Source organism: Carcharodon carcharias, chromosome 19, assembly GCF_017639515.1.
Source record: "Carcharodon carcharias isolate sCarCar2 chromosome 19, sCarCar2.pri, whole genome shotgun sequence".
NCBI lineage: Eukaryota > Metazoa > Chordata > Chondrichthyes > Lamniformes > Lamnidae > Carcharodon > Carcharodon carcharias.
In genome coordinates, this window is record NC_054485.1 from 20,058,371 (window position 1) to 20,077,907 (window position 19,537).

The 19,537-nt window shown below is 43.4% G+C and overlaps 1 protein-coding gene across 1 annotated transcript in view; it reads right to left on the reverse strand.

The window, feature by feature from the left end:
• The window catches only part of ubxn11 (UBX domain protein 11), an 89,912-nt gene that overhangs the window by 48,974 nt on the left and 21,401 nt on the right, over nt 1–19,537 (reverse strand). The window contains exon 8 of the mRNA XM_041213231.1: nt 109–326. Within this exon, the coding sequence (XP_041069165.1) occupies nt 109–326 (218 nt within the window). The remainder of the gene's footprint in view (nt 1–108; nt 327–19,537) is intronic.

The window sequence follows — 19,537 nt, forward strand, 5'->3', positions numbered from 1 at the left end:
AAATTCTGTGTACAGTGTGTTTATTGCTGATTTCCAATGGCATGTCATACAAGGTATGTTCTGTTAGATTGTAGGTTATATTAGATTTTATGGTGCACACTGGTTTACCTGTGTTAACGGTTCATCAAACGATCTGAATGGGCCATTAAACATCACAATCCCATTCTTGAAGAGTGTGAGTGGTACAGGTTCTGGTCTCTTTAGCCGAGCTCCTCCCATGATGTGCTCAATCCTAGCTTCCCCTTCACCAGCAAGAATATTCAAATCTTTTAAATTTTCCAGAACTAAATCAAAGTCCATCTGAAAAGATGTCATAGCCGCATCACCTGTAAACATAGAGATGTGAGAAACAGCATGAAAGGGAATATTAACACCAATGCTCCTCATAAATAGGGAGTTTCAAAAAGTTTTATAAATAATACAATGCATTTAAGAGGAAGCTAAATATGCACATTAGAAATGAATAACAAGATATGCTGATAAGGTTAATTGAACTAGGTGGAGGCAGCTCATGTGGAGCATAAACATTGGCTGAATGGCCTGTTTCTGTGCTGTAAAATTCTATGTAATTCTCTGCATTTACATTTCTATTGTGATCCTCATGGGACAGCAGCATCATGCAACACTTTGCAGACCATGAGGGGAAGAAAAAAGGGGAAGAGAATTTTGAAAGGAGGCTAGGTCAAAGAGAAGGGTTTTGGAACCAGAGGAGAGGGTTATGAAAGTATGGAGGGAGGGAACCAAATAGAAAGTTTCCAAAGACAGAGTCTTGTGGCTGATAGAATGACCAACCAGGGGGGAATGACGAAAACAAACTATAGCCCAGAATGAATGGAGCAGAGAGTGAAGATAGAGATGTACAGCTAGAATAGATCAGAGAGGTATGGTGAGCCAGGGTCATTGAGGGATTTGAAGGTGAATGTGATGTGCTCACAAATGATCCATAAAGTACAGAAGTCAGTGTAAAGTGGCAAGTGTGAGGGTGTATTCTGGGTAAGCTGTAGTTGGTAGAGGGTAAAGGCCTGAAGCTGGAAAGGAAAATATTGTAAGTCTATGTTCATGGTGTTTCCTTCTCGGCAAGTGTTTGAGAGAGAGGGAGGTGAGGGAGGAAAGGAGAGGTAGGCTGGTGGAATAACAGCACCTATTATTTATATAGTCCCTATGATGCAATATAAAGTCCCAAGGGGTTCCCCAGGAGACAAATTTTATGCCTAGCTATATAAAGAGATATTAGGGCAGATGATCAAAAGTTTGATCAAAGAACTAGGTATTAAGGAGTGTCTTTGAAGGAGAATTAGAGAAGTGTGAAAAGGTTTAGGAACGGTGTTCCGAAGTTTAAGGCCTAGGCAGCTGAAGGCACAGCTGCCAATAGTGGGGAAATAATATCAGGAGTGCTCAGGAAGCCAGAATTAGAGCAACGTAGAGATCTCAGAAGATTCAGAGGCTGGAGGGTATATATGACAGAATTAGGGAAGGGAGAGGCTACGGAGGATTTGAAAACAAGGATGAGATTTTTAAAATTGAAGCATTACTTAACCAGAAGCCAAACATAGTGAGGACAGGATTAATGGGTGAATGGGGTTTGATGTGTGTTAGAACAGGCGGCAGGGTTTTGGATAACCCCAAGTTCACAGAGGGTAGAACTTCAGAGACTGACAAAGAGTGCATTGGAATAGTCAAGTCAGGAGGTAACAAAAGCATGAATGTGGGTTTCAGCAGCAAATGAACTGACATAGGAACAGAGTTGGGCACTTATGGAGATGGGAATAGACAGAGTTAGTGATGGCGCAGATATGTGGTCGAAAGCTCATCTCAGAGTCACATATGACACCAAGGTTGTGCACAATCTGGCTTAACTTCAGATAGATGCAGTAAGTGATAGAATCATTGGACAGGGAAAGGAGTTTGTGGCAGAGACTGAAGTAAAGACTTGAGGGGTGGAGGTGGACAAGTGTAGGAGAACAGAGAGTGCAGGAGAGTAAGTAATGGAGAAGAGGAAGGAGAGGTGGCCATCCTGAGATCTTCCTCAATACTAAATATTCGCCAATTCAAGAAAAGAACAAGAACAAATTGGTTGGTTTAGACAACTTCAGGTCAAACTTTGCTGCAGTTTTTGGCTTCATACAGAAGCACAAGAGATTAGAATATCTGATTTGAGAACACCAAGATATGAGAAGTTTATGTGGCAAATGTGCCTAAATAGCTAATAAAATTTACACTGTCTACACTTAATTCTTTTCAGTTTCCTGAACTGTAGCAGGTGGAAGTGGGGAAGAGGAGGCCCAAGAATGGGGCTGAGCAGCAGGTGATATTTTAAGAGGGCACATTTTTTGATTTTGGCAGAAATATTACAGAGGAAATCTTCACGATGATGTTTACATTGTTCCTGTCTTCTTTTCACTGCATTTTCTTACTTAAAAACTGTCAAGAGACTTTTAGACTCTGGGTGAGATGTTGCTTAAAGTGTGACTTAAAAGTGTGAATTTACACTGCACTGGCGCTGACGCCAGAACCGTCCTTCTGAACCTGTGCTGTCTTGCACAGGACAGGTATGTTGACTTCTCCACTTCACACATGGCATAATTCCAGGAGATGCACCTCTGGTGCTGTTGCTTGAGAGGGTGTTTTAGCCAGGATACCAGGCAGAACTCCCTTGCCCTCCTTTCAGTGTCATGGTAGATCCATCTTTTTAAAATTTATTTGTTCATGCAATTTGGGCATCGCTGGCTAGGCCAGCATTTATTGCCCATCCCTAACTGCCCTTGGGAAGGTGGTGACGAGCTAACTTCTTGAACCACTGTGGTCCATGTGGTGTAGGTACACTCACAGTGCTGTTAGGAAGGGAAGAGGGAGAGACCTCTGAGCTGAGAGGGCAAACTGGACCAAGTCTTAATGTTTTACCCAAAAGTTAGTGCCTCTGACATTACAGTAGTCCCTTTGGGAGTGTCAGTCTGGATTAGGTGCTGAGGTCCTGGAGTGGGGCTTGAACCCGCAAAACCTTCTGACTCAGGCAGTGCATTCCAGATCACAACTTGCTGTGTGAAAAAAAACTCCACATCTATTTTCCTTCTTCTCCACCAGTTCTTTTGCCATTAAGCAATAATTTTCATCCTTGTTACCATAAAACTAACTTCTCTCCACAAGATTGGTGAAACACATTCTCTGCCTCCCAGACATTTGAGGGAACATCCAAATATCAGAAACGCACGTCCTAAGAATGAGGAGAGTCCATAAGGGAGGCAGTTGGAAGAAGAATACACCCAGCCCAATATATAGGGCCCACACAGTTCACTCGTGGAGTCCTCGCACTGTTAACTCCTGGAGTTCCTCATGGTTGCCTCCTGGAGGAATTGGAGATTCCAGCAGGTCAGGGTTCACTCCCTTTGTCAGAAGAGCTTTGCGGTGCAGAATCCTTTTGTGGAACATAAGTAACTAGAAACAAAACAGATCTGCTCTACTGCAACCCAAATGTCTGAGATGCAGAATCCACACCAACTCAACGTGAAAAAGGAAAACCCTGCCCGCAGGCATTAGCTTACAGTCAACAGACTTCCAATCTGGAATGTCAAATGCATTCTCACCCCATTCATTAGCTGGACATTTCAGTGCTAAACCATAGCATTAATGAGTTAGCCACTTTTCTGGCTTAGATTGTGGCTGCTTTGTGTTCAGGCATGATTTGTGCAATGTGCACATATTACCCTGTGACTTAGGCCTGCTGCATGTCATACACGTCTTATTTAGTGTACATGGCTTGTTGGTTCAGGAGGCAAAACTATGGTTCAGAACATAGTTCAAGGATGAGGAAAACCCATTTGCTCCATTGTACCCTAGCTCTCCATTATGGCTCCCAGTCCCGCTTCAGATATCTCTTAACACATTTATTTGATCAACCATTATCTCATTAGACCTGCTCAGAAGATACCTGGCACAAAATAAAAGTTGGTGGCAGCGACTAACTGTCAGGAGCTGAGGTGGTTATTTTGTGCTCATCAGGATGTAGCAAATGGAACATTATACAGTTCTGGCTGTCCAGCATGAGCATTGCTTAGATCACAGAGTAAGGTTCCCTGCCTTCCAACTCTTGTGTGTGTCAGACTTCAACACTAAAGCACCCCTACTTCTCTCCGCACTGTACCAGATGCGATATTAGAACCTGACCAGGGAATGGCGATAGATGCATATAGACAGCCAGATAAAACGTTGACGTTAAGCCTGCATTTATTTTTTCCTGGAGACTGTGACCTTTAATAATAAAAAGAGATGTGAAGGGGTAAAACTCCCAGGCCCTGAGGGCAAGCACAACTCATTGGGAAGAAGAAAAAAAATAAACTGGAAAAAGAAAGATTTCTGAATGCCAAATTATGTTTTCTTGAGACTTTATGACCAGTTGAGAGTTAGGCAACTCCTGTCATGTGCATGTCCCTAAAATTGCTCTAGAGGTACTTCATCTTGCATTTTGCTGCTTTTATTCTTGTCCATTCTATTGGTGACTGCAGGAGACCGTAGAATCTGCCCGAGGGTGTAATTGAGGGCAGTCAGGGTACTTGAGACCTCCTGAATCACACTGTTCATGTTATGCTCCAACTTTTGAATGCCTTTGATAACTGGCTCCTCCAGGTTGGGATAATCGGAGGCCAGGATAGAACTCTGAACATCCTGGAGTGCGATTATATCCTTCTCCAGGTCACTCTGGGGTTCTCGAGGCAGGGCTTCACTGTATGGCGAAGCCGGCCTTGATTGAGGAGATCTGGGCTGTGAACCACTTTCACTGAGGTCGGTCACATCAGTCTGCTGTGGCTGATGCACGCTGCTCTCCCTAGTTACAGGATCGTGGTCACTGTCACCTGTGGGTAAAGAAAGACAAACCATTACTGGCTTTGATACAGGAGGCTGGGCAGCAATAACACTTGGCTGGACCAGTTTAAAATAATCGCCACCATTTTCTGAAAATGGTGACTCCTAAAATCACTCACTTCCCAGAAGAAGCATGTGTGCACAAAGGAGAAATGAAGAGATCATGTGGAGGCCGAAAGAGATATTTTGGTAGTGTAAGATTGAATTGTAGAGAATGGGTATCTTTATTTTTTCTTTTTTTTTGACTGATAATGAAGAGTTTCTATTTTGCAAGGCAAAAGTAAGTAAACCACAGCAAACCAAATTAAATGTTATAGTCACTGAAACAGAGACAATACAACAGTGAAGGTCGAATGGGTGGGGCAGCCCACTATCAAAAATAACTAGCAGGTTCTCTCAACAAAGAGTTGCTAGATTATGACAGGAAGCATTGCTTGAAGAAAAGGTTTAAGGCGATTGTTCGGTAGAACAGATGTGTGAGATTAGAAACATGTTTGGACTTACCCCAGTGTGTTTGTCATCTTTGCAAGTGGAAGACAGTCTGGTCCAAAGGTGCTACAGCAGATGGTCCTGCCTCTGTTCCGGCCTCTGCCTCCTGTACTGTTCCTGCTACAACACAAGCCTCAGGGCTCAACACTGTTGAAATCAATGTCAGATTCACTCCCTCCACCACCAGCACACAATGGCTGCATTGTGTAACCTTATGCACTGCAGCAACTCATCAAGGTTTCTTCAACAACACCCTCCAAACCTGCAACTTCCACCACCTAGAAGAATAAGGGCAGCAGCAAGCTCCTGCACCACATGCAGGTTTCCTTCCAAGGCAAACACCATCCTGATTTGGAAATATATTGCCATTCTTTCACTGTTGCTGGGTCAAAATCCTGGAACTACCCCCGTAAAAGCACTGTAATTGCACCCGCACCACATGGACAGCGGTGTTCAAGAAAGCCACCTACCACTTTCACTACCACCATCTCAAGGGCAATAAGTGAAAAAGTTCATAACCACTACTCCTTCCCCATCCCCAGAAAGGGTGAGCTGGTGATGATTCTGATGTTGCGACTTACAGTTCCTCTAAATTGAACTTTTGTTTCTATATTTGTCCCAATACCACCTAGATTTGCCTTTTACCATCATCCTTTTTGCCATGTCATCAATCCTGCCTTCCACTTTATCAGAGACCTCCCCATTTGCTGCCTGACCTGAGTGTTTCCAGCATTTTCTGTCTTTAAACCAGATTTCCAGCAAATGCAGTACTTTGCTTTTGGGTCACCAAACATAAATCGTCGTGGAGACAGCTGAATGCTGAGACTGGCGAGGTACAGGAGATAACTGGTCTTGATCTCCTGGATCAAAAAGAAAAAGGGGGGTCTGTTGGGCTGGAGGGCACACCTCTCCAGCCTACGGAGCATTACCGACTAACCACCGTACCCTCGAAAAATGCAGGGATTCCTTATGTCGCCAAAGTTTGTCCAGTAGCTAGGAACTGGCTCTTGGATTGGTTAGAATGCTTGCACTGGATTTTGTTAGGATCAACCCTTTATCACAGCTTATGTCTCTACTTCAGAGCCCATACACTATTCTGGTGGAATCCCTCAAGCCACTTTAAATTGTAAATTGCTCTACAATTACCCCAAGGTGCCAGATTTGGGCTGTTTCTGTACATTTTTGGAATCTATACTCAGTTTTCTACCCAGCTGCTTTAAAACTGGCTATTCAGCCTTGTGTGGCACTCTGCTGGCTTCAATACTATCCTGTGTAGACACTGTGGGCCAATACTTGACACTGAACAATGATACCAGCAAGCCATCAGCTGCATTGAAAGACATCACATCTGATAAATGCAATTACATACAGCAGGTCCCCTAAGCCATTCACTTACACTGATCAACAATGTCTTTTTTAGCACTCAGCATTTATTTTCAGTTTACTTGCTTCACCTAAAAGCTACAATTTCTTCACACTGAGTGTGGGCGGAAAGCACTGCAGAATGTTTGCAAACGAAACCTGTGTTCAAGATACAGGAACACAAGAAATAGGAGGAGTAGAACACATGGCCCATCGAGCTTGTGCCGCCATTCATAACGATCATGGATAATCTTAAGCTTCAACTTCATTTTCCCACCCGCTCCCCATATCCCTTAATTCCCTGAGAGATCAAAAATCTGTCTATCCCAACCTTAAATGTATTAACTTATGGAGGATCCACAACCCTCTGGGAAATCCAAAGATAAACAACGCTTTGATTGAAGCAATTTCTCATCTCAGTCCTCGGCTCCGTATCATGAGACTATGCCACTGTGTTTTAGATTCCCAGAGCAGCAGAAACAATCTCTGTGTTTCCTCTATCAAGTTCCTTCAGAATTTTGTAGGTTTCAATGAGATCGCCTCTCATTCTTCTAAACTCCAGAGAATATAAACCCAATATACTTAATCTGTCATCATAGACAACCCCCTCATCCCAGGGACCAACTTAGTGAACCTTCACCGTATTGCCTCAATGCAAGTACATCTTTTCTTAAATCTGGAGACCAAAACTGCACACACTACTCCTGATGTGGTCTCACCAACACCCTAAAAAGCTGTCGCAAGACAACATCACAGAAGGAGGCCATGTTACCCATCATGCCTGTGACAGTTCTTTGAAAGAGCTATCCAATTAGTTATATACCCCCAGCTCTTTCCAAATATATATCTAATTCTTTTTGAAAGTTACTACTAAATCTGCTTCCAGGCCATAATAATCAGATCGAAAAAGAACATATGATTACCAAACAGACAAATTGAAGAGGATCAGATTTGAATCCCAATCCCAGAGTCCCTTCTTTCTGGAGGATTAGATCCAAATAGTTCACAACAGTGTAAGGGGGGTAGATTGGAAGGGATTAAAGAAGTAAAGTTCCTCACTATGTTACAATCTAGGACACAAGTGGCCAAGTAAAAACAATGCAGAGAAACTGGGATAGCAATTAGTGCCAGGAAAATGTGAAGTTCTGGAGTTCAGACTTTCTAGAGGAGATTTGCCAGCATGTTACTAAGGATGATCGGAGAGATTGTAGAAGCTGGAATTGTTCCCCAGCATGGATGGTTTAAATAAGATTTAATAGAGAGCTACTCTATGATAACTTCTTCCTATTTAGTCTGTTTCCAATGCCAGAAGGATTGATAACCAAGGACGTAGATTTAAGATAATTGGCAAAACAATTGGACGTGACACGAGAAACTTTTTTTAAACATAGCAAATTGTTGTGATCTGGAACGCACTGCCTGAAAGAGTGGCAGAAGCAGATTCCATAATGACTTCCAAAAGAGAATTGGATAAATATTTAGAAAGGAAATATTTGCTGTGCTATGGGGAAAGAGCACAGGAGTGGAATTTATTGGATTGCCCATTCAGAAAGCCTGCACAGGCATGATGGCTTTCCTCATGGCTGCATGAGGCGAGGAATTATCAGCACTGTTGCTGAGTTCAGCGAGAAGTAAAAGTTTAGCCAGGTTTAGTGAGATGGGATAGGTGGTGATGTGACACAGATGATTTCCACCTCACATGTAGTACATTGAAGGCCAGGGTGAACTGTATGTTTTTAAAGTCATTTGCTATTGGGATGCAGGTAACTCTAGCAAGGCAACATTTGTTGCCCATCCCTGGTGGCCTATTTATAATCAGGGGGCATTAAGAGTTAATCACACAGTGTGGAGAGGCGTCTCCGGCGGGCTAGAATCAGTTGGGTTTTTAAACAGAGACTGATAGATTTGTCAGTTAAGGGTATCAATGGACATGGAGCAAAAACAAGATAAATTAAGTTGGGGTACTTGTCAGCCATTGCCTAACTGAATGGCAGAACATGCTCAAGAGACTGAATGGCTGCCTGTGTTCCTGTTAAGTTCAACTTCCTGTCTTGCCATGATGGGATTCAAAGTCAGGTTTACTAGTCCAGTACCATAATCACTGGACAATTGTATCTTTAATAATCTGACTAACGTAACCTCAGCCACTGGACTAATGTAACCCACAGCCACTGGGCTAACAACTCCCAACCATTGGGCTTCTGTAACTCCCAATGACTGAACTACTGTAACCCCCTCAAACATTAGGCTACAGCAACCCCCAACCACTGGATTAACGTAACTCCAACTCTAACACATCCCAAGTAAACAGTGTGACTGGTGACCTAGTAAAGAGCTTGAAACAATTGCTATAAAGTAAAATGATTTAGATCAGGATTTCTCATTTTCGTTTAGTAGTCTACAAACATTTTATCCATTTACTTTGAGATGTTTAAAATCAGGAATTAAAGCAAGGTAAAGCATGCTAGAATTACAACTGACATAGCAAAGTTTGTTGCTTCAAAAAATGGTTTTGAATATGGCCTAGGGTTTTGCATTATCTCAGAATGCCAGTCCTTATTTAGAGCCACCATGTTTGAAAACCAAGATGCTGGCCATACCTCTACTGTTCCACTGACAACCTGAGTAAATGCCAGTTTAACATTAATTTGCGAACTGAGCTTCGAAACTCTCTCAACCAGACTGCTGAAACAGTTTGGTTATCTTTAGGATACATTTGAATATGTTGTGTATGAGCACCTCAGTCGCATACATATATGTCTTGCAGGATCAGCACAATGCCACCTGTAAAAAAACTGAAATGTGCCTCAAAATGGAAAATTTCACTCAACAAGATGCCTAAAATTGATGCCATGGTACATATGATAAGAGAACTAAGGAGGCGGGTGATCCTAACATGGAGACCTGCAAATATGACCACAAGACCATAAGACATAGGAGCAGAAATTAGGCCATTCTGCCCATCGAGTCTGCTCCGCAAATGAATCATGGCTGATAAGTTTCTCAAACCCATTCTCCCGCCTTCTCCCCATAACCTTTGATCCCCTTACCAATGAAGAACCTATCTATCTCGGTCTTAAATACACTCAATGACCTGGCCTCCACAGCCTTCTGTGGCAATGAATTCCAAAGATTCACCACTCTTTGGCTAAAGAAGTTTCTCCTCATCTCTGTTCTAAAAGGTCTTCCCTTTACTCTGAGGCTGTGCCCTCGGGTCCTAGTCTCTCCTACTAATGGAAACATCTTCCCCACGTCCACTCTACCCAGGCCTTTCAGTATCCTGTAAGTTTCAATCAGATCCCCCCTCATCCTTCTAAACTCCGTCGAGTATAGACCCAGAGTCCTCAAACGTTCCTCATATGTTAAGCTTTTCATTCCTGGGATCGTTCTCATGAACCTCCTCTGGACCCTCTCCAGGGTCAGAACATCGTTCCTGAGATATGGGGCCAAAAATTGCTCACAATATTCTAAATGTGGTCTGACCAGAGCCTTATAAAGCCTCAGCAGCACATCCCTGCTTTTATATTCTAGTCCTCTCGAAATAAATGCCAACATTGCATTTGCCTTCCTAACTACCGACTCAACATGCAAGTTAATCTTAAGAGAATCCTGGACTAGGACACCCAAGTCCCTTTGCACTCCAGATTTCTGAATTCTCTCCCCATTTAGAAAATAGTCTATGCCTCTATTCTTCCTACCAAAGTGCATGACCTCACACTTCCCCATGTTGTATTCCATCTGCCACTTCTTTGACAATTCTCCTAACCTGTCGAAATCCTTCTGCAGCCTCCCCATCTCCTCAATACTACCTGTCCCTCCACCTATCTTTGTATCATCTGCACACTTAGCCAGGATGCCCTCAGTTCCTTCATCTAGATCATTAATGTATAAAGTGAAAAGTTGTGGCCCCAACACTGACCCCTGCGGAACTCCACTAGTCACCAGCTGCCATCCTGAGAAGGACACCCTTATCCCCACTCTCTGCTTCCTGCCAGACAGCCAATCTTCTATCCATGCTAGTACCTTGCCTCTAACACCATGGGCTCTTATCTTACTGAGCAGCCTCCTGTGCGGCACCTTGTCAAAGGCCTTCTGGAAGTCCAAGTAGATAACATCCATTGGCTCTCCTTTGTCTAACCTATTCGTTACCTCCTCAAAGAATTCTAACAGATTTGTCAGACTAATGCAAAGTACCTATTCAGTTCCTCCGCCATTTCTTTGTTCCCCACTACTACTTCTCCAGCGTCATTTTCCAGCGGCCCAATGTCTACTTTTGCCTCTCTCTTACCCTTTATATATCTAAAAAAACTCTTGCAATCTTCTTTTATATTACTGGCTAGTTTACCCTCATATTTAATCTTCTCCCTCCTTATTTCTTTTTTATTTGTCCTCTGTTGGTCTTTGTAGGCTTCCCAATCCCCTGGTTTCTCACTGCTCTTCGCTGCATTGTATGCTTTCTCTTTAGCTTTTATGCTGTCCCTGACTTCCCTTGTCAGCCATGGTTGCCTCGTCCTCCCTTTAGTATGCTTCTTCTTCCTAAGGATGAATTTTTGCTGTGTCTCCCAAATTACTCCCAGAAACTCCTGCCATTGCTGTTCCACTGTCTTTCCTGCTGGGCTCATCTCCCAGTCAATTCTGGCCAGTTCCTCTCTCATGCCTCTGTAGTTGCCTTTATTCAACTGTAATGCCGTTACATCTGATTCCAGCTTTTTCCTCTCAAATTGCAGGGTAAATTCTATCATATTATGGTCACTGCCTCCTAAGGGTTCCTTCACCTTAAGCTCCCTTATCAAATCTGCCTCATTACACATCACTAAATCTAGAATTGCCTGTTCCCTAGTGGGCGCCACCACAAGCTGCTCCAAAAACCCATCTCGTAGATATTCTACAAATGCCTTTTCTTGGGGTCCACTACCAACCTGATTTTCCCAGTCTACCTGCATATTGAAATCCCCCATGATCACTGTAACCTTGCCTTTCTCACACACCTTTTCTATCTCCTGGTGTATCTTGTGCCCCACATCCTGAGTACTGTTTGGAGGTCTGTACAGAACTCCCATTTTGGTTTTTTTTAATTTTTGTGGTTCCTCAATTCTACCCGCACAGATTCTACATCATCTGACCCTACATCATTTCTTGCTATCAATTTAATTTCATTTCTTACTAACGAAGCAACCCCACCCCCTCTGCCAACCTGCCTATCTTTTCGACAGGATGTATATCATTGGATATTTAGCTCCCAGTCCTGATCCCCTTGCACCCATGTCTCCGTGATGCCAACCGCATCACACCTGCCAATTTCAATCTGCGCCACAAGCTCATTTACCTTATTTCGTATACTGCACCTTCAGTCCAGTATTTCCCATCCCCTTTCTCATTGTCGTCCCTTTATCTGATGTGCTTGAAGTTAGATTCCTAGCCCTTTCCAAGCACTCTGTCCTATTTTGTGTTCTGGGGACTTTAATAGCCTCTCCTGGGCTCTCCTTTCTTTGCAACATGAGCTCATAGATTAAAGAACTACTAACGATTGAGCTAAGGTTAGGGAACATTCAGTTCAATACCCAGCCATAAGAGGGTTTGCTTTAGGTACAGTCAGTTTTGAAAGTATACAATTTGTAAATAAATTGAGGACATGATGTGAGACAATGTAGCCATGACCATAGCAGCAAAGAGGAAGTACGTGAAAGACAGTGATCCCTTCACATAAAGCAGCTGCCAACTGGTTTACAAACTGTTGCATCAAGCCTCCAAACCACTTTCAAACAAGTCACATCCTTCAGCAACAGTTCTTGGCTCTAAATTATTTTGCCAGGATCACTGCAGAAATCCAGTATTAGCAATAGTTCCAGGAACATAACAAAAGATTTAACCTATCATGGGGATGGGATGAGGGGCAGGGGGCACAGGGAAGGGTAACAGGTGGTGGTGGTGGGGTGGGGGCGGGGGGTCTCCCTGGGCCTGCGGGGGGAGGCATGCAGAGAGCACCAGGACAGGTGCACCACAGACTTGGGTGAAGTGGGGTGGTGGTGGATGGCACAGGGAATAATGAGCACATGGATGGTTTACACACAACAAAATAATAGGTTGACAAAATAAAAGGGGTTTACAGTTTTGCTACAAGAGCTACATGGGAGAGCTACAAGTTCCCTCAGGGATTTTCCTTCACCCATTTAATCACCTGAGGTGTTTCCCACACTCCTGCTTCAAAAATACTTCATTGGATGTACAGATTTTGGGACTCCTGCAGGTGGTGAAAGGTGCTATATATTTGCAAGTCTTTAAATTTTGTTATGGCTATGGAGGCAATTTTAAAAGTAGCAGCCCACCATGCTGGGACAGGAGGAATTGTAGCCCACACACATGCTTACGGCTAGCTTCTTACCTCAATAATGCCAAGTTAGACTCAATGACAGGAAATAAATAGAGACAGATTCACCTGACACTGCTCTGGGCTACATCCTATCAGCTGGTTTGATAGTCACATCTTCAGAATCATTCCTTGGCTCTCACTCCAGTCATCGTGTCCAGCAGAGAGACACCAGAAACCGGATTAGAAAATGGACCGTGGTCAGGTGTTGGAGGGAAGCTGCTGGGTAGTCCCAGGGCCTCAATGACACACATTCCTATTCTCCCTTAATAATCAGCAAGCTTTGATAGGGAGAGGAGTATCAGTAAAACCTTGGCCAGTTTGGTCAAAGATTGAAACATTGACCTCAAGCTGAGTTTTAATTTGATTTTAATTTAAATGATTGTAACACGGGCCAGCCTGAAACCACAACAGAAGCTCATTCTCTTCCACTGAACAACATTGTTATGGGATATTCCACTGAGTGATGAGATCTCAGTAAAGTGCAATGATTCTCGGGTCTCCTAGGTAACAGTTGTGTTGCCAGTGCTGTTTTGCCTGAGTAAACTGTTGGCACAGGAGGGGGGCTCCAGTCTGCTGGCTCCATCTCTGAACAAAATTATATCAACAGACTGACATAGCGATGTTCGAATAAGCAACTAGTCAGCTTCCCTTTCTTAACTGCAGACACTCTCTCCCTCTCTATGTATAATCTGTCCTTGGTTTTTGGCTTTTCTCATCAGCAAGTTCCATGTTTGCTTACCTCATGTCGCATCTTTACCATCATTCAGACAAGAGGTAAGCTTGGATTTCAACAAGGCATCGTTCATACAGGCATAGTTTTACAAGTGAAGAAACACTGATCGATTAGTGTATTTTCTTGGCTTCGCCTGTCAAGTCCATGGAGGGGGGGCTGGGGGGTGCCAAAAAGCTAAGCTGAGCACAGGGCCCCACTAACTGTAAATCCACCACTGCTGTCTCTTGGTCCATTTTGTTTTATGGAGCATATTGGAATATATTTTATGTTAAAGATTACACAACTAGAAGTGGTAACCCTGGATGCCGAGTGATATACAGGATTGGATAAAGAGGAAAAGGGAGGCTCCTGGCAGATACCGAGGGCTCAAAACAGCGGAAGCCATAGAGAAGTATAAAATGTGTAGGGGGGAACTTTAAAAGGAAATTAGGAGAGCAAAAAGGGGGCATGAAAAAACATTGGCAGGTAAAATAAAGGAAAGTGCAAAGTTATTTTACAAATACTTTAAGAGTAAGAGGATAACTAAGGAAAGAGTAGGGCCCATTAAGGACCATAGCGGTAATTTGTATGTGGAGCTGGAGGTGGGGTTCTAAATGAATACTTTGTGTCGGTGTTCACAAGTGAGAGGGACAACGTGGGTATGGAAATCAGAAGAACTGATATAATTAAAGAAATCAGCATAGAGAGGGAGGGAGGTTCTAAGTGGTCTGGCAGGCTTAAAAGTAGATAGATCTCCAGGCCCAGATGAGATGTATCCCAGGCTGTTGAGTGAGGCAAGGGAGAAGATAGCAGGGACGTTGGCAATAATTTTAAATACCTCTTTGGGGAGGTGCCAGAGGACTGGAAGATAGCCAATGTGGTACCATTATTCAAAAAGGGAGGAAGGGATAAACCAGGGAAACACAGGCCAGTCAATCTAACCTCAGTGGTGGGGAAACTATTGTAAGCAACTCTGAGGGACAGAATTAATCTACACTTGGAGAGGCAGGGATTAATCAAGGATAGTCAGCATGGTTTTGTTAAGGGGAGGTCACATCTGACCAATGTGACTGAATTTTTTGAAGAGGTGAACAGGTGTGTCGATGAGGGCAATGCATTTAATGTAGTTTACTTCTGATAAGGTCCCGCATGGGAGACTGATAATGAAGGTAAGAGCCCATGGGATCCAAGGCAATTTGGCAAATTGGATCCAGAATTGGCTGTGTGGCAGGAAGCAGAGGGTGATGGTTGAGGGGTGTTTTTGCGACTGAATGCCTGTGTTCAGTGGGGTTCCACAGGGATCGGTGTTGTGTCCCTTGCTGCTTGTGATATATATATATAAACGATTTAGATTTGAATGCAGGAGGGTTGATCAGTAAGTTCACGGATGACACGAAAATTGGTGGAGTGGTAAATAGTGAGGAGGCTAGCCTTAGATTACAGGAGGATATAGACAGGCTGGTCAGATGGGCTGATCAGTGGCAAATGAAATTTAATCCAGATAAGGGTGAGGTGATGCACTTGGGCAGTATAAATAAGGCACGGGAATACACGATGAATGGTAGGACCCTGGGAAGTACCGAGAATCAGAGGGACTTTGGTGTGCATGTCCACCGGTCCCTTAGGGTAGAGGGACAGGTAGATACAGTTAAGAAGGCATATGGGACACTTGCCTTTATTAGCTGAGGCATGGAAAATAAGAGCAGGGAGGTTATGCTGGAACTGTATAAAATGCTGGTTAGGCCACAGCTAGAGTATTGCGTGCAATTCTGGAATCCGCATTATAGGAAGGATGTGATTGCACTAGAGAGAGTGCAGAGGAGATTTACCAGGATGATGCCTGGGCTGGAGAGTTTTAGTTATGACAAGAGATTGTATAGACTGGGATTATTTTCCTTGGAGCAGAGGAGATTGAGGGGGGACATGATTGAGGTGTATAAAATTATGAGGGGCATAGATAGGGTAGACAAGAAGGAACTTTTCCTCTTGGTGGAGGTATCAATAACCAGAGGGCACAGATTTAAAGCAAGGGGCAGGAGGTTTAGAGGGGATGTAAGGAAGAATTTTTTCACTCAGAGGGTGGTGGGAATCTGGACCTCACTGCCTGAAAGGGTGGGAGAGGCAGAAACCCTCATAACATTTCAGAAGTATTTGGACATGTACTTGCAATGCCACAGCACACAAGGCTACGGGCCTAGTGCTGGAAAATGGGATTAGAATAGTGAGGTGCTTGTTTGATCGGCACAGACTCGATGGGCTGAGGAGCCTTTTTCTGTGCTCTATGACTATGTTTTGTTGGAGGAAACTTTCAAAGGAAGCCATGGGAATAAAATAAGGTCTGTCCAATGAGAAAAGTTGAATTTGTGTTCATCTCCCGTGAGACTCATAAATAGATCAAGTTCTACAGTTTTAAGTTTTCCTTTCAAAAAAACCTACTGTGATCAGAAAGTTCATTACACTTTAAAAGATAACAGAAATAACACTAATAATTTGTGGGTTGGACCAAGCTGTTTGATTCATTCCAACAGGTGGAATTCAGCCAAGCCACAATACATGCCTTGTGCTTTTGCAGCAATGTTTTAACAGCTCTGTGTTTTAACCTTGTGAAAAAGATCAATTAGCAGTACAGCCTCTGCTCTTGAAAGAAACACTGCTTAGGAATTCATAACTATCTGAAGTCAAAAAGAAAAGGGAAGCATTCGTACGGGCTAGAAGGCTGGGAACAGATGAAGCCTGTGGAGAATACAAAGAAAGTAGGAAGAAACTTAAGCAAGGAGTCAGGAGGACTAAAAGGGGTCATGAAAAGTCACTAGCAACCAGGATTAAGGAAAATCCCAAGGCCTTTTATATATATGTAAAGGGCAAGAGGATAGCTAGGGAAAGGATGGGCCCACTCAGGGACAGAGGTGGGAATCTGTGTATGGAGCCAAAAGAAATGGGAGAGATACTGAATGAATACTTCTCATCAGTATTTACCAAAGAGAAGGACTTAGCAGTTGATTTGTCTAGGGAAGAGTGTGTAGATAGCCTGGATCATGTTGAGATCAAAAAAAGAGGAGGTGTTAGGCATCTTGAAGAATATTAAGGTGGATAAGTCCCCAGGGCCAGATGGGATCTACTCCAGAGTACTGAGGGAGGCAAGGAAGGAGATTGCTGGGGCCTTGACAGAAATCTTTGTATCCTCACTGGCTACGGGTGAGGTCCCAGAGGACTGGAGAATGGCCAATGTTGTTCCATTGTTTAAGAAGGGTAGCAGGGATAATCCAGGAAATTACAGGCCAGTGACAAAAACAGAATTACCTGAAAAAACTCAGCAGGTCTGGCAGCATTGGCGGAGAAGAAAAGAGTTGACGTTTCGAGTCCTCATGACCCTTCGACAGAACTTGAGTGAATCCAAGAAAGGGGTGAACTATAAGCTGGTTTAAGGTGTGGGGGGGTTTGGTGTGGTTGTAAGGACAAACAAGCAGTGATAGATAGAAGCAGATCATCAAAAGATGTCACAGACAACAGAACAAAAGAACACATAGTTGTTAAACTTGGTGATATTATCTAAACGAATGTGCTAATTAAGAATGGATGGTAGGGCACTCAGGGTATAGCTCTAGTGGGGGTGGGGAGCATAAAAGATTTAAAAATATTTAAAAATAATGGAAATAGGTGGGAAAAGAAAAATCTATATAATTTATTGGAAAAAACAAAAGGAAGGGGGAAGAAACAGAAAGGGGGTGGGGATGGAGCCAGTGAGCCTTACGTCAGTGGTAGGGAAATTATTGGAGAAGATTCTTCGTGATAGGATTTACTACCATTTGGAAGCAAATGGGCGTATTAGTGAGAGGCAGCATGGTTTTGTGAAGGGGAGGTCGTGTCTCACTAACTTGATCGAGTTTTTCGAGGAAGTGACAAAGATGATCGACAATGCAAGGGCAGTGGATGTTATATACATGGATTTCAGTAAGACCTTTGACAAGGTCCCCCATGGCAGACTGGCACAGAAGGTAAAGTCGCACGGGATCAGAGGTGAGCTGGCAGGATGGATACAGAATTGGCTTGGTCATAGAAGACAGGGGGTAGCAGTGGAAGGGTGCTTTTCTAAATGAAGAGCTGTGACTAGTGGAGTTTCGCAGGGAACAATGCTGGGACCCTAGCTGTTTGTGGTATACATAAATGATTTGGAGGAAAATGTAACTGGGCTAATTAGTAAGTTTGCAGACGACACCAAGGTTGGAGGAGTTGCAGATAGTGAAGAGGATTGTCAAAGGATACAACGGGATATAGATCGGTTGGAGACTTGGGCGGAGAAATGGCAGATGGAGTTTAATCCGGACCAATGTGAGGTAATGCATTTTGGAAGGTCTAATACAGGCAGGAATTACACAGTAAATGGCAGAACCATTAAGTGCATCGATGGGCAGAGGGATCTGGGTGTACAGGTCCACAGGTTACTGAAAGTGGCAATGCAGGTGAATGAGGTAGTCAGGAAGGCATATGGCATGCTTGCCTTCATCGGCAGGGGTATTGAGTACAAAAGCTGGGAAGTCATGCTGCAGCTGTATGGAACCTTAGTTAGGCCACAGTTGGAATATTGCATGCAATTCTGGTCACCACATTACCAGAAGGATATGGAGGCGTTGGAGAGGGTGCAGAGGAGGTTTACCAGGATGCTGCCTGGTCTGGAGGTAATTAGCTATGAGGAGAGGTTGGAGAAACTCGGATTGTTCTCACTAGAGCAACGGAGATTGAGGGGCGACTTGATAGAAGTTTACAAAACTATGAGTGGCATGGACAGAGTAGATAGTCAGAAACTTTTTCCCAGGGTGGAAGAGTCAATTACTGGGGGACATAGATTTAAGGTGAGAGGAGAAAACTATAAAGGTGATGTGCAGGGCAAGTATTTTTACGCAGAGAGTAATGACTGTCTGGAATTTGCTGCCAGAGGAGGTGGTGGAAGCAGGTACGATAGTGGTTTTTAAGAGGCAGCTTGACAAATGCATGAATAGGATGGGAATAGAGGGATATGGACCCCGGAAGTGCAAAATGTTTTAGTTGACGGGAAATATGATCGGCGCAGGCTTGGAGGGCCTGTTCCTGTGCTGTACTTTTCTTTGTTCTATCTAAATTCTATTTTACATTGTTTGCCCTACAGGTACGCTTCAGTCTGAACGTAAGGAGCAACGTCAGGATTAGAATATATGCCGCAACGTTGGTTCAGTGGCTAGCTGTCTTGCCTCTGAATTAGAGAGGAATGAGTTTCAGCTCTATTCCAGAACATCAGCACAAAATTTGGGGTAATGCTTCAGTACTGCAGGAGCATGATAGTGTTGGAGGCACCATCTGCCTGTTCTGATGGACATAATCAGAATTATCCATAAGCACTATTGGAAGAAATGCAGTGAGTTCTTCCAATGCCCTCATCAACATTTGTCCTTCCACCAACAGATAAGGGGATCTTAATTCTCATCACTCAAATTACATTGTGTGTAATGGATTTTAAGGCAGTGTATAAATGTATTTTAATGTTACACTAATACAATATTATTTATCATAATTCACTGCAGACTAAGTTTCTGTAACTTTACAATAACATCTCAAATCCAACCTTTCTCTGAAGATATCATTGTGTACCATTCCAGTATGTGGAATATTCCAGAAGCTGATGTTCAAAACTTTGTGTAATTCTGACCCTTTCAAAGAAAGGTCTGCAGAAATGCTTCACTTTACAGTGATTGTAGGGGCAGTCTTGAAGCTGG